The sequence below is a fragment of the Herpailurus yagouaroundi genome, unplaced genomic scaffold, assembly GCF_014898765.1.
Source record: "Herpailurus yagouaroundi ecotype Mexico unplaced genomic scaffold, PumYag 185, whole genome shotgun sequence".
NCBI classification, from domain to species: Eukaryota; Metazoa; Chordata; class Mammalia; order Carnivora; family Felidae; genus Herpailurus; species Herpailurus yagouaroundi.
Window position 1 is genome coordinate 25,052,772 of NW_024412416.1, and position 15,970 is coordinate 25,068,741.

The 15,970-nt window shown below is 43.2% G+C and overlaps 1 protein-coding gene across 3 annotated transcripts in view; it reads right to left on the bottom strand.

Annotated features, from left to right (window-relative positions):
* The window catches only part of ATP10A (ATPase phospholipid transporting 10A (putative)), a 192,618-nt gene that overhangs the window by 17,199 nt on the left and 159,449 nt on the right, over window positions 1-15,970 (bottom strand). For all 3 annotated transcript variants that reach the window (XM_040493882.1, XM_040493881.1, XM_040493880.1), the window contains exons 8-12: window positions 15,187-15,404; window positions 12,959-13,153; window positions 9,963-10,545; window positions 2,623-2,726; window positions 2,403-2,529 (exon numbers count right to left, since the gene is read on the bottom strand). In XM_040493882.1, the coding sequence (XP_040349816.1) occupies window positions 2,403-2,529; window positions 2,623-2,726; window positions 9,963-10,545; window positions 12,959-13,153; window positions 15,187-15,404 (1,227 nt within the window). The remainder of the gene's footprint in view (window positions 1-2,402; window positions 2,530-2,622; window positions 2,727-9,962; window positions 10,546-12,958; window positions 13,154-15,186; window positions 15,405-15,970) is intronic.

Sequence of the window (15,970 nt, forward strand, 5' to 3'; positions counted from 1 at the left end):
TAATGACCATATTCTGAAGGATGAAAAAGCTTTAAAAATTATCCATTCCATGTAAAATTTCTGGTGAATGACATCCACAATATTTGCTCTCAGCAATGCTTACCATTATCTGTCTACACAGACCACACAAGCCATTATTTCTTGAAAGCAATGTTATCCAGAAGGTACCGTCCCCATAAATGTAAGTAATAAGCAGTGGCTTTCCCTAGGTAGGCCTCTGTATACTGGAACAAATCTACTCAGTGCCAAAAGATGCTCTCCAGGCTAGCCTAAGTTTTGTTCCTGTTGCCAACATAATGAGATTGTCTCTATCTCCCCTCTTAAAGTACAACATTGACTGAGGGCCCCTCATCAGCCCTACCTTTCTCTTTTATGCCATACTCATCCCTGTGATAAGAGGCTGCTATGGGCTGAATGTGTACCACTACTCCCAAAACTCATAGGATGAAGCCCTAACCCTCAGGGTGATGGCATTAGGAGGTGGTGCCTTGGGGAGGTGATTAGGTCATCAGAGTGGCACACTCATGAATGGGGTTAGTGCACTTATAATAAGGGACACAGGAGAGATGATCTCTCTCTACCATTTATGGATACAGAAGGAGGACAGTCATCTGCAAACCAGCAAGACAGCCCTTTAAGGAACCAAAATGGCCAGTACTTTGATATGGGACTTCAGTCTCCATAACTATGAGAAAGCAATGTCTGTTATTTGAGCTGTCCAGTCTGTATTATTTTGTTATGGCAGCCTGAAATGATTAAGATAGACACCACTTCCTTTTCTCTTCCTAAAACAGATGAGTTGGCAGATGCAAGGAGGGTGGAGTCAAGGTATAATTGACCTACAAAAAGCATTCAATAACTTAAAGACACATCACCACGCGGCTAAGTACTGGATCCTGTGCCTGTTTCTCACTCAGTGCTCCACTGCAGCCCTTCTGTTCACCCCAGAGAATTATCACCCAGCAGAAGGAAACTGGGATGTCAAAAGACAGAGTCACATGCCCAGGCTCTCATGGCCAGTAAATGACAAAGCCAGGACTGAAAAACCAAGCCAAGGCTCCTAGCCTCTGAAAAAAGGAAAGGTAGGAGTGAAATAGTATAGGTGAAGAGACAGACTAGGGGCTCACAGCCAAGTCCTCAAATAGTTAAGGTCTTACCTTCTTGGAAGGGGAAGAGATTTTATCTGTGTTGCTCCAGAGGGTAGGACAAGTGTCCACTGGAAGAAGAAACTGGGGAGGCAAATTTTACTCCACTCAAGAGTCAGAGCTCTCCAGGGAGAGTGCCCCACAGTGAAGGGTCAGAGAACTTAGACAGGCACACCTGTCCTCAGGCCAAGAGGACAAACAGGATCCCCTGCCTTGCCAAAGGGTCTCATCTGTTTTGGAGAAGCATGTTCTAGATGTGAACAGTCCTAGCTCAGTAAATCAAAACCTGGCAGACTAGAAAAAACTGTTTCCAAGTGTTTTCATTTAATCACTCCCAGGGATACTGCTAATGATGTCTCTGGGCCTCTGGATCTTGGGCCTTTTTTGCGCAGTGCATGCCCTCTTATAAGATACCACAGGCAGAAAAGAATATTATATAAAGTATGTATGTTATGCTACTAAATATATTATTAAGATGACTTAAATGTTATATTAGGTATGTATATATAGATATGTAGGTAGCCCAATTCCTTTGTCCAGGGAACAAGGGCAAATGAATTACAGCCTCTCTGTATTGAATGAAGAGATGAACTCCAGTTTCTCCATGCCCCAGGTATACCATCTGACTACTAGCACCACAGGATGTAGTGTGTGTATATACAGCATGATTACAAACGGTGCAGTCACAGAGACCATGTATACAAAGACTCAGCTAATTTAATACAAATTTAATATTAAATATTTTAAATATTAAAATAAATACTCTTATAAATACTAATATGAACACAGTAGCAAATATGAGCACATTTTAGTAAAAAATGAGCTCATTTTCTTTTTCAACCAAATTGAATCCATGAAACATTCATAAGACATAAAGTGCAGCCATTTCTGGAGTCCAACAGTTTCTTTTTGACTTAGGGGTAGGAGGTAGACTCAATAAGCATCAATTGTTGAGAAGCCTTGTTCCTCATCTCTATTTCTGTGGGAAAGCAGTGTTTAAGGGAAGGCAAGTCAGGTGTTGTCACTGGGTGTCTAGTGGGACAGTACATAGAACATCAAGAAACGGGACATGGTGTGAATGTTCAATCAAGGATGGTTGGTCCTGGGAGCCATGCTAGCATCAGGCCAGGCAATTCCTTAATCAAGGCCAGCATGTGAAGAGCTGCCAAAGACTGGAGCCATGTCACCTCACCATCCAGAACTGTCTCTGCAAATTCCATACTGCTCAGTGCAACGCATGCTCATGTGCATAATTACCCAACAGATGCAAATTTGTTTCCAGGCGAATGGCAGACTGGAAGAGAAGCTCTTCACGATTGTCCAGGGAGGATTCTGCTTCTAAATGACTTTGCAACCAACAGGCATACTCTTCTTCACTCAGAACCTACATGAGACACACTGATGAGTCCAATGCAGGTGCTGAGCACTGTTGAGGCAGTGGTCAGCACGTGCACTTGTGGAGGGGGCACCCACTCACCCTTTTGGCAATGCACAAAGTGCGCAGACCTTCCACTGCGTACAGGTTGAGGTAATTCTGAGTCTTGCTTCGGATTTTCTTTTGATGCCTTCCTCTGGCGTCATCTAGGTTGGAATAGAAGCAGAAACATGGATGAGTAAGAACAGAGTCCAGCAGACTGCCCTGGACCACTCCATAAACCTCAGGTAGCTTTGCACGGTGTTGAAACAGCTCTACACATATAGCTGACACAGAGGAGAGGTCAGCACCACTCTAGATGTTCTAGCCTGGAAGCTCTTCTCACCCAGCTTCCAGGCAAGCCTCCCATGAAAATGGCCACATTTTTAAGGTCTGAAAGTAGTCACGTTCACAGACACAGAAAGGAGCATAGAGGAGACAAAGGAATTGTTCAAAGGATGCAGAGCAATGTGAATCTATTTAACACTAGTGAACTGTATACTTATTAAGATGGTAAATTTTGTTATATGGGGTTTGTTTTTTACCACAGTTAAAAAGAAAAAGCTAAGAAACTAGCTGTCTACATGTGAGACCTCTCCAAACATGCACCCTTTTCTGTTTCCTGTAGACACAGCTGAGCATACTTATTGCTTATTACTGAACTACGGAAGTGCTGACTTTGAGCCTCACCCAACTTGTGGCATCCATGACAAGGTGACACACACTTTTGTAACTCTTAACATTTTCTTGGGTCACCAATTATGAGTGGGAAATCATAAGGCACTTTAGTTTGTGCATGATAAAAGTATATTATGACTGTGTTTCAGGGCCAGTGAGAAAGAAGTTGTCTTCACCTTTCTGCAGTGTTCTAGCTGTCTGCATTTGGAATTGCATTTTGTTGCAATTCACTAAGCAGGAATGTCACAAGAGCATCCTACCCCATGATTTACTCCAACAATCTCCTGTGAAACCTTGGTACCACTAGATTCATCCCATGTCTATTTTGTCACTTGTAAATTGTACACACTTTTCACATAAAATTTAAGGTAAAAGCTGCTTTGTTATTTTAAAAAGAACCACATCATATTTATGACTGTTATTAATGACCTTTGTTGAAATGAGCTCATATAAACAAAACTTTATTAGTGATCTGTTATCCCTTTGGTCCAGGAGGTACACATAAATTAAGGTACATATTCTTCCAGTTTGCAAAAAATTGTACTTTAGCAGAAAGTGCAGTTTCTACCCCCAAAATGCCAGTAGTATTACCAGATAGAATATAAGATGCATAAGTAGCACATAAGACATACTTTTACTGGGGCGTCTAAGTGGCTCAGTCAGTTAAAAGTTCAATTCTTGATCTTGGCTCAGGTCATGATCTCACATGTGGTTCGTGAGATTGAACCCCGCATGGGGCTCAGAATTCTCTCCCTCTTTCTCTGCTCCTTCCCCCATTGTGTGCACATATTCTCTCTTTCAAAATAAATAAACTTAAAAAAAATACATACTTTTACTAAAAATATTATGTTGTTTATCTGAAGCTTAAATTAACTGGGCATTCAATAGATTTTGTGTGCTAAATCTGGCAACTCTATTTATCAGTGGTGAGGCTCCTGGTTTGGGGAAGGCTGTCTACTATCTGAGTCAGGCCCTGGACAAACTGGACCTGGCAGAAACACTTTCACCTCTTAGACATGTGTTCTCCATAAAGATAGCACCCCTATGGGTCTAAAACACTGGTTGTGGGGCAAAAAAAGCCCGGACATGGGGTGCCTGGGTGGCTCAGTCGGTTGAGCGCCCGACTTCGGCTTGGGTCATGATCTCACAGTTTGTGGGTTCGAGCCCCACATCGGGCTCTGTGCTGACAGCTCAGAGCCTGGACTTGCTTCCGATTCTGTGTCTCCCTCTCTCTCTGCCCCTCTCCCACTTGTGCTCTGTCTCTCAAAAATGAATAAATGTTAAAAAAAATTTAGAAAGCCCAGACACAATTTTAATTATATATTTAAAACATATTTAGGTATAGCATAAAGCACAGATATATATACAGCACATAAACAAATATATATATATGTATATATATATATATATAGCCTATCTGTGGCATTAAAATGTCATGGGGGGAATAATTTAAAAAATATCTAAAAAGGCTCCTTAAAGGGAGCAATAATGAATAAAAAGAGAGAGAGAGAGAGATAGGGAAAATCCTGCCCTAGATGACTTTGCTTTAGGAATTTAAATTTCCTGGAAAAAAGACACTCAAAAAATGACATCTTAATTGTGACTACCATTTACTCCTGATATCATGATAGCATTTTTAGAACATGATAACAACATTATTCCAGACGCTGGCTGTTCCTTGACCAGAGGCATCTGTCTAAGGGGCTTTGGAATTAAAATAATAATCATAAAGAACTTCAGTTCTCCAGAGAGGAGAGGGGAAGAAAGTAAAGGAGCAGTATGCAGGGGCTGTGCCCAAACACTTGTCAAAACAGAATCAATGAAAAAGAGGCAGGCCAGGCAGCTTGGCACTCTGGGTACCCTGGATGAGTGTGCAATCACACAGGTGGCCACACTGAGCTGTTTCTGTATGGGAACACCCACAGCAGGGCCTGGGAAGAGACAAGCAAGCCCTGCAGAGAAGCAGTGACTGCCCTGCCTCATTCCCTCCCTCCTCTAGACTTGAAGACATACATCTCCTCTGACACTTGAGGTAAGACCTTGCTCCTGACTCTTACATGATTTCTCCCTTACAGATTCCCACTACACCAGTAGCTGGACAGTCACTGAGAACCAATGACAGGGTCTGTAGGAATTGGCTCTTTGTGAATGCTGCGATACATCTGCATTCTGATGGAGGGGCCAGGATGGTAGAAAGAACTCAAACCCAAAGCAGACAAGCACCAAAGAGCTGGGGGCACCTAGGAAGAGTGGATTTGGTGCTGTCCTAGAAAGTACACCCGTGGACCCCCAGAGTTATGTGGTAAGCCTGGCTCTCCTGCACTGATCTCAGACTGCAGGCATTGTAATGTTCACATTGCATTTTCAGTGATATTCATGCAGTATCTGACTCTTCTTTCTGATACTTTACAGGCAACCCAGACCCCCTGTGGCTTTTATATCTATGGTAGTAGGAAGAATTCTGTGTTGCACTGCAAAACAGCCAGTTTGGTAATGGAGCAACATCATGGCCAGAGGTAGAACCAATGCTACCCAGCACCTCCTGGAGAGAGGTGGTGGCCTGAGGGGCACAGGAAGAAGGTCTCTGCAGCCACATCTGGGTGCTGGAGGTAAGGAGTGGGGGGCAAGCACAGTGTCAGACAGTAACAGCTCCTGTCAGTAAAGAAGACTCCCATGTCACTGCACTCAAGATGCAATAGGACTGAGAGGAGCCCTGTGCCAGCTCTGGCCAAGTAGTGCACATGGACACTGCAGCAGGGTCCCCACCAGTGCACTGCTGGCAATGCTCAGGACCCTGTGAAGAGGCGCTCAGAGGAAAATTTCCACTCCTACTCATGATTTTAACACGTGCTTTTAAAATGCTTAGTGATACTTCTATTTCTTATTTTTTTCATTTTCTTAATGCTTTTGACAAATTTGTTTCTCTTATAGAGTCATCTCAGCAAGATGGCAAAATAAAGTGAATTTCCTCCCTTGTTTATGCATGCATTTATTGATTTATTGAATAGCAGCAATGGGTGATTCCCATGCTATGTGGTGGGCTACTCTCCATCCTCACTCTTGGAGAAGGTGGGGCAATCTGGGGATTTGTGTCTTAAACACCACACAAAGTAGCAGCTGGACCAAACCTCAAGCAAGTGAATCTTAAGGGGAAGGAACCAGAGAGAAGGGAAAAGGGAGCTAGCTTATACGTTATGCTTATATAACACCAGACACTGTGCTAGGGGTTTGGACAGGGGCTTCCTATGAGGTCAGTATCCTGATTTCCTTTGTGCAGATGGGAAACTAAAGCAAAGAAAGTGACTTCTCCAGGGTCACTCCTTCCAGCCCATAAATGTAGACCTGGGATTTGAACAGAGGTCTGTAGGTACTAGAGTAGGATACAGTCCCTGCTTTCTACCTGATCCCCCACAACTTCTAAGATTTGATCACGTCCTGAGAATATGACACACTCCCTCTAACACAGTCACATCAACCATCATTGTAGCCTCCTCTTGCCTTTTTTTGTAGAAGTGTTATATCTCTTTGAAGAAAGATCTTAAAGATCTGAAGTAATCCAGAGGATAATACTTGTGTGCCCACCTTACTTTATCACCAGTGCACAGGTACAGCAGCTTGAACACAATGCTCTACTTCCTGAGCACAGGTAAGTGCTCAAGTATGCTCTCCACACTCCATCCACCCACAAAGTAAAAGTTGAATGATTTATACATAATGCTGGGGTGTTACCAGTGGATAACTTCAAGGTAACCCCAGAGCCATCCTATAGCTCCTCTCTTGGGAAAGCAATGGAGTCTCAGAACATCTTGAATCTTAAGTTGCTGGATGTCTACATGTAGATCTTCCAAACATATCTGAACCACATACTGCTTGGAAATTCCTTGAGTAAGGTGGAGAGCTACACAAATTGTCTATTTTTAATCTGCCCCTTTCAATGTCATGGTTTGGACAATGTGTCACTATAGCAATGTCACTCTTTTACTTGTCTCATCCATGGTGCAACAGATGGAAGGCTTTGCTTCTTTTCACCTATAGTTACCTAGATATGGATAGTAATTTCCTCCCAGAGACCTGCAGTAGATGGACAGTAGCAGAGGAGGTGAGTGCAACAGCAAAGCTACACAGGGGCTGAAGGATCAGGTGAAGAGGGATACGAGGCTTCCCAGCCTGCTCTTAGTCTCCTCACACGCCCCTGACCTTGAAGTTGATTATGAGTGGTAGGAGTTGTTTGTTTGTGCTTTGTCTAGAAATTTAAGACTATGTACTCATTTAAAAGTGACCTGCCAGCAAAGTACAAGTGTGGCAACCACTGTACTTGCACAGCTCAACAGGATCCCTTTTCTCTATGGTGGGCCCCACCTACCACCCTGTCCTACCCATTTCTTAGTGCTACTCCAGGCCTTTTACCTTATACATGACCCATTGTATGTGGTTAATTCTTAAATACAACAGTCCATTAAACTGTCTTTAATTAAAAGGACAAAGATTTTTTTTTTTTTACAGTAGAATTAAATCTCAGATAATTGCTATATCTGTTTTTCTTTTGTGTGGATGCAAAATCAAATTTCAGAATGAAGAAGGCTCAAAGAATGTATTTGGAAGCTTTCCTTCCTCTTCTGTTTTTTAGAATAGGTGGAGGAGATTTAGGTATTAACACTTCCTTAAGTGTTAGGCAGAATTCACCTATGAATCCATTTGGTCCTGGATTTTTATTTTTTGGTAGTTTTTTTTTTATTATCAATTCAATTTCATTACAATTAATTGGTCTGCTTGGATTTTTATTTCTTCCTGATTGTTTTAGAAGGCTGTACTTTGCTAGGAATTTATCAACTTCTTCCGGGTTTTCCAATTTGTTGGCATATAATTTTTAGTAGTATTCTCATAATCTTTTGTATTTCTGTGGTGTCAGTTGTAACTTCTTTCTTCTTTGGTCCTTTCTCTTTTTTCTTGATGAGCCTGGCTAAAGGTTTAGCAATTTTGTTTAGCTTTTTCAAAGAACCAGTTCTTGGTCAATGATTTTTTTTTTTAAGTCTCTGATATTTATTATTTTCTTCTTTCTACTTCTCTTGGTCTTTGTTCTTCTTTTTCTAGTTCCTTTAGGTGTAGTAAGGTTAGACTGTTTATTTGAGCTTTTTGTTGTTTCTTGAGGTAAACCTGTATTGCTATTTATTTCCCTCTTAGAACCACTTTTACTGTACCCCATAGGTTTCAGACCATTGTATTTTCATTTTCATTTATTTCCATGTACTTTCTGATTTCTTCTTTTGTTGCTTAGCATCCTGTTGTTTAGCCTCCATGTGTTTGTATTTTTTTCAGTATTTTTTTTTCAATAAATGGTGGAAAAACTGGACAGCTACATGTAAAAGAATGAAGTTGAACTATTCTGACACCATACACAAAAATAAACTCAAAATGGATTAAAGATCTAAATGTGAGACCTGAAACTATGAAAATCCTGGAAAAGAATACAGGCAGTAATCTGACACTGGCTGTAGCAACATTTTTCTAGACATGTCTCCTGATGCAAGAAAAACAAAAGCATAAAAACTATTAGGACTACATCAAAATAAAAAAGTTTTGCACCATCAAGAAAACAAAAAGGCTACTGAATGGCAGAATGAAGGTGGCTCTGGGAATGCAAAATCAGCCTGTGTCTACACTAGCACAGAATCCCTGAGGTGGAAAGGCAAATCTTGCCCTCTGGTAGGTTATGCCCATGAAAAGCTATCCAAACTGTTTTCAGAGCCACGTTTGCAAACTGAGAGGTATTCCCGTGGGAAAAGGATTTCCTGTCTGTAGAGATTCCTTAGTACACTTTCCCACAACAGAGTGGTGCTGGCCTAGAGAGCCAGGAGTCCAGTTCTGAGGCACTGAAATTATGGTGAGAGGACCACGGGAAGTAAATTATTCCCTAGCTCCATCCAGTGTACAAGGTTTCACAGCAGGTTGTACCTAGAGCTGTTTCCAGAATACAATAGATAAGGAGACTGTGGAGGTCAGGCAGCAAAGCCACAGCAGATACCCTTCTATCTGCCAGCAGCACCCTCACCTCCACCCAGTCTCTCTCACCTAGATATGTACTCCTTCATCCTCCAAGTACAGAGGGAAGGGTGACAAGGTTTACTGATGGGGACCTTGGCCACCCCCCTCCCAAGGCCCAGAAGCATGTGTCTAGAAGGAGATGCAAACAAGCCCTTCTGCTGGATAAAGTTCTAACTGTTGACACCAGTGATTTAGATTTCTCTTTTTCAACACAGAAGTTATATGGAACTCTAGTATTCAAAGGAGACTTCAGGCTCTGCCTGAAGTTGGGACAGATGACAGTGAGTGAGAGGCCAGCAGCCTGTGACCTGAGGCAGCTCCACAAATTGGCTACAAACTATGACCTGGCTTCACAGTCGCCCTGGTCCAGGCAATCACAGAGTAGGAACGAACCTTCCAGAACTTCTAGTCTAAAAGTTCTTGACCTCCATTGGCCAGATTTAAAACGATGCTAGGCCTCGCCTCAAGTAACCCCCAACCCCACTGTTCTGAGGTGAATTTAGGCACTGAAGCCCTCCATCCTCCACCCCCCAGAGCATTCTAGTCCAAATACCTCAGAGGAGGGAAAGGGTGATCCAGAAAGGTAATCTCTGATAGGCACCGCTTTAGAAAAGGCTTAATGAAAATCACTTTACTCATGGAAAGGGACTGGAGGTGCCGCCCAGTGGAGAGGAGCTGGATACCTGAGGAGCAAGGCAGTAAGAGGTCCATGACCACTGAGTCAGCTCCTTTGGTATAGACATTGATCTCATCGGTGAGTGGGTGCCGGATCACCACTGACATCCTCTTGCGAATGGAGTCGAAGCCCAGCGTGTGTAGGAGCTCGAAGGTGAGCCTGCCCAGGTGGGGCAATTCCACTGATACCTGGTCATGCAGCCTGTCCACCAGCATGCAGTTGTAGGCCCGTGCAGCATACACAAGGGCTGCCTCGTCGGGGCTCTCTGCCTCATAGCGCAGCTCCTGCTCCTGCTCCAGCTCCACCCCCTGCTCCTGGGCAGTGTGCTCTGGGGCCCAGCTGGCAGCCCCACTGCTGTAGCCATTGCTGGCAATGGCTGGGGCTGGCTGGCCCAGCCTCTCCTCCAGCCTGAGCAGTGTGCTGTCATTGGACAGGGTGGACAGAAAGTTTGACCCTGACTTGTGGGTGGTCTTGTTGGTGGCCAGGCTCCCGATGCTGCTGCAACCGGAGGTCAGGCGGCTGGGTGAGAACCTTCGCAGGAAGTCTTCTATCGTCTTCACCGGGGACTTCACCTCCAACCTCACCCTCACCTGCAAGAGAAGCAGTTAGAAGACAGGGAAGGTGTGTCTAGAGACCTCACCCCAACTACCACTTCCCCAGTGGGGGCTCGGAGCATAGAATTCCCATTTCCCAGATTTTGGGGCATGCACTAAAAACTGCAACCAGAGCCAGCATTGATCTTCCTTGAGATCACCCTTTGGCCTCTTACACTTCACTTAAGCAAAGATTCGCAATATATATTCTTTTAGAATGTGATCACCAGGGTAGCTACATGGAGGCCCTGAACTGAGTCAGGGGACTCAGGCCAATGGTGCCTGCAGGCTTTCAGATTATCCTTTCTGCTGGCTGTCTCCACACTGCAATGTCCCACTGCTTTGCAGAATAGGCTCAGAAGAGCATGCCTGTCATTGCCTGGCACAAAACCCAGCCTTTTTTTTCCCCACTTGCAAAAAAACATTTAACAGAAGACCAGTTTATACAGTCCTTTGAATTATGTCTATATAAAATTTAAATAACATTCCCAAACCCAAAAGAACTTTTCTAAACAGCTAAATGCATGGACAAATTCAGGATTGAAATCATTTAGCTCACTTTTTTTAAGTCACAATAAATTATATAGCTTCTAACAAGAAATGAAAACAACAAAATAACAGTTATACACATTTGCTAGAGTTCCAAAAAGCTCAATGATGGAGCAACAGCAATATTTTATTTAAAGGAGTATTGTTCACTAATGCTGGCATAATATACCTATTTTAACTTTCTGCTAGAAAATGGATTTAGAGCAAATGTTATAACAATCAAAACACGGAGTTATAGTTAGCCTTAAATTTTCATAATTTTGCCTGTGTGTCCAAAGTTGTATATTATACAATAGCCTCAAGAAAAGTCAGGTGTGTGGTCAAGCAGGGCCCGTAGGACCAACTTTGATAAAGGTGCTTCTTCTTTGTTCCTATAATAACTTTAAATGTGCTACATATCCAAGGGGGAGATTCAAACAGCCACACTGGAGTTCCAGCCGGCTCCAAATACCCTGAAGATTTAGTACTCATTAATATGTGAGAAGAGGAACACATCCAGAGACCCATTCATTTGCAGTCTGAGGGTGGGTGATTAAATATTCTCCTCCCAATATGGAATGCACTGCTTATGTCACCATCATCACATGCCTCAGGTTATGCTGGGGTCTTTCTCAGTGATTCAGTAGTTGCAACAATGCCCGAGTTTGTCAGACAGGTTCTACTAGAATGCAGGGATGCATGCCAGAGGGGCTGAATACTAGGTGGTGGAAGAACCCAAAGGCCAGATGAGGGATGCTGAGGCAGCTAAGAGGTGAGCTGCAGTAGAAAACACCTCCTGACTAAGGCAGATGGTGCAACCCTGTGGTCTCTGAGTGGTGGGATCTTGTCCGCTCTGGATCTACCAGGCCCACTGGGGCTTTTGCAGGCCAGTGTCGCAGAAGCAAGGGCACAGGGGGTGCTGCATTACTGCCAGATAGGCTGCTGCCAAGAGAGAGCAGAGACCTCTTGTTCAGGCCACATCACACACCAATGGCGCCATCAGTGGAACCTGGTAAAAGGGCTAACCCAGGAGGAGGGAAAGGGGTCTGGGAGGGTAGGGGATTGAGAGGCAGGTCTATGGCATGCATCTAGCCCTAGAACATTTTTATTTTTACCCATTTAAAGTTTCCTTGCTGCATTATGCACATCCATCCTTAGGTGCACCCTATACAAGCATACATCCAGCCCACCTGGAGGACTTTCTCAGAAGCACCTGGGTTAGAGAGGATCTTTTTGCACATGAAACTTTAAGAATCTTATTATGAACCCAAACAAAAACCAACTTAGATTAATGCTATGTTTCCACCATCTTAAGTAACTTCACATCGATTATTGACCACTTCTCCTTGAAAGATGATGTTAAAAGCCTTTGTTAACATCAAATACATTTATTGTGTGCCAAGCCCTACTCTGAGCCCTTTCCCTAACCCTCACCACTGGCCTCATGTCACATAAGGCACAGGAGGGGAAGGCTTATCCAAAGCCACTCAGCTGAGTGATAAAGTCAGGATTCAAGTCCAGGTGATTTGTCTGGGCCCCAAGCCTGTTTTGTGCACTCTTCTCTGAGAATCTGGAACCCTGAAATTCTGTGTAGGTAGTGTAGGGCAGCCTCACTCCAGGCCAGGCTGTTATGTGCCCCACCCATCATGGGAGGAAGTTGTCCTCTCTTACTTGGCTCCAAACCCCTCACCTGCCTCTGGTAGCCTAGGAATGGCACCACAGAACCAGTGAGCTGGCTTGTCCCATAAAAAGCCCCCTGATATATCCCCTTAAACCTGAGAGAGGTAGTGTAAATAGTCCTGTTGGAAAGGGTAGACCGACAACAGTGGGGCCATGCTGAAGGTCAAAGGTATCAGCTTCACAGGGAGACTCCAGAACTTGCCTTTTGTCGTGGTTGATCCGGGGATGTGACTACTACTGTGTTGCAGATGGTGAGTGCGATGAAAAAGTCAAACACATCAGAGAGCTCTGGTGAGAGGTGGGCCAGTGGGTATTCCTGGTGCCTTGCGATGGCCAAACACCTGTCACATTCACTCACCTTCTCAAACAGCTTTGGGTCAGGTGTAATGTCTTTCTCCTGCAAGAAAATGGAGGCTTAGGGGTGAGTATGACCCAGTGACCTGCCAAGCATCCTGGTGCTTGACTATTTAAGGCACCTTGATTTTATTCTAAGTTGTAAAGTCCCCTTCATCTGACTCATCTACATATGCCATTTTATAGTGATGACTTACACATAATTTTAAATTGTGTAAGAATGTAATATCCATTATATGTGAAATGAAATGTATATATTCTTATACAGAACATATATATGTTGTCATTAAAAAATAATACAGCTAAGAATATAGATTATTATAGCATATCTGACTCAGAAAAATTTGAAAAAGACAGAGAAGGGAAAATGGAACAAATCTGTATCGCACCAGCTCACATACACACTTTTTGAAACATGTGCTTCTGTTTCCTCCCAGTCTTTTTTCTAGACACTTACGTTATATATATAATAAAATATTTTATACATTTTCTTTTGATATAAACCCAGAAGTGGGATTGCTGGATCATACAGTAATTCTATTTATAAGCTTTTAAGGAAACTCCATACTGTTTTCCCTAGTGGCTGCACCAGTTTACATTCTCACCAATAGTGCATGAATGAGGGTTCCCTTTTCCCTATATCCTTGCTGACACTTCTTATCTCTGGTCTTTTTGATGATAACCATTCTAACAGGTGTGAAATGATATCTTATTATGGTTTTGATTTGCATTTCCCACCTTAAAATTTACACATTATATGTCAATTATACTTCAATAAAGAAAAAATATACATAAATTGGCAGTTTCATGTTCCCCAAAACGTTATACACAGTTGACCCCTGAACAATGCAGGGGGTTGGGGTGCTGACCCCCCATGCAATCGAAAAGTCCATGTATAACTTTTGACACTCCCAAAATTAGCCTACTACTGACCAAAAGCCATACTGATAACATGAACAATGGACTAACACCATATTTTGAATTTTATATGTATTATATACTGTATTCTTACAATAAAGTAAGTTAGCAAAAATAAAATATGAAAATCATAAGGAAAATACAATTACAATACTGCACTATATTTCTTTTTTTTTTTAATTTTGCATGTAAGTGGACCAGCACAGTTCAAACCTGTGTTGATCAAGGGCTAACTGCAGTCTGATCTTTTCCAGGCTTTTAAGAATCATTTGAAAATACAACTTTTAACAACTTAGAAATTAGATATACTATAATTCATTTGGCCACTCTTTTATCACTGAATACATATTTTTTTCATTGATAAACTTCTATGCACAGAAATTTTTGACTGAATCACTAAATTCCTAGGTCAGAAAGTTTGAATATTTCAAATACCCTTGGACCCATATTGTTACATCGATGTCAGAAAAGCTTGTTTTCAACACAATGCTCCTCCTGCCAGGTGGTAGAGCCCAACTCCCAAGTGCCCTGTATAAAACCACCAATCAGTCACCACAATTTAAATGGCAGCCTATATAGGTTTCAAAGGGCACAGAAGAATGAGGCCAACACAGAGTGATCAAAATGGATTCTTCCTCTCTGTTCTTAAAACATTTTAGAAGTGAAAGGATCTTTTAAAGGCTATCACTCATTCACTTCTGGAAATTTTCCTGCCTGATGAGAATGGTCCATAAATGTTGGGGCAAGGCAATGGAGAAAGAAGTTTATTGGATTTGGGCTCATCTACTTAAAACTTTTTTTTTTTTCCATCTGTCTTTTCTTTTTCACAGTTGTCATCTTGCTCTGATGTTTTATTCATTTCATTTGGTAGGACAGACTTCCTCTCCATCACTGATCTGAGTAGTTCACCAACAATTCCCTGGCCTTAGAGGCCATGACAAAGGGGCCATGTCAGTGTTTTAGAAAAGATCCAGCAATGTAGGGTGAATAAAGTGTTGGCCACACAAGTTCTGTTAACTGAACAGAGCTAACCCCCCAGCAACAGCTCATTTGTATTATTATATACAGATACTTCTGATGAATGGAGGGAAATGACAGGGCAAGGAAAGGTGGTGTTGTCCCAGCATGGGTAGCTGCTGTCCTCTGAGTGGGACTCACCATAGGGCTGCTGAAAGCTGTGTGCTTGGACAGCATGCTGGCCCGCTTGGCCTCGGCCCGGCTGCCTGTGCGCCGATGTGACTTGGTGCTCTGGCTCCTGTGCATGATGCGAATGCTCTGATGGCTCGCAATGCTGCTGCGCTGGGGCAGCGAGCCCCCTCTGGGCACTGCCTCTTCCTCCTCTGAGTCTGCCTCCTGGTACCTGGCCAGACGCTGGGCTGTAGGGAAAGGCACATAGGGTGACACATCATGGGGAGGCTATGAAAATGAAACTGATTCAGAGCACTCACCACCCTCATTTTCCCAAAGGCAAGGCCACATTTAATAAAAGTTTCCACTGAGAGATGGAGGCTTTATGTACACCTACAGTCAACCTCATGAGGTTGATATTCTCCACCCCACTGCACAGATGAGAAGACTGAGTCTCAGAAAACTTAAGGACCTTGCTAAGTACACAGGATTCAGGAGGGTGGAGAGGACACCCAGGTCAATGTGATGCCAAAGCAAAGATCCTGTGCATTTTGGCACAGTGGCCATCGAGCTCCACAAATAAGTAAGGTGTGGACAGAGACAGATTCACATACAGCCCCTCTATTCAGGTGGACCCTAGGTGTGATGAATGTGGTTGGGCAGCAGACAGTGGGGACGAAGGCAGGGCAATGAAGTCCTCTCCCACAGTGTAGCCAGGCTCCAGGCTTTGCCCTTATCCCAGGGTCATGGGGCCACCTGACTCACTAGGGCTGTTAGGACAGATCACAAGTTGAACATCTGCCCTGCAATCACA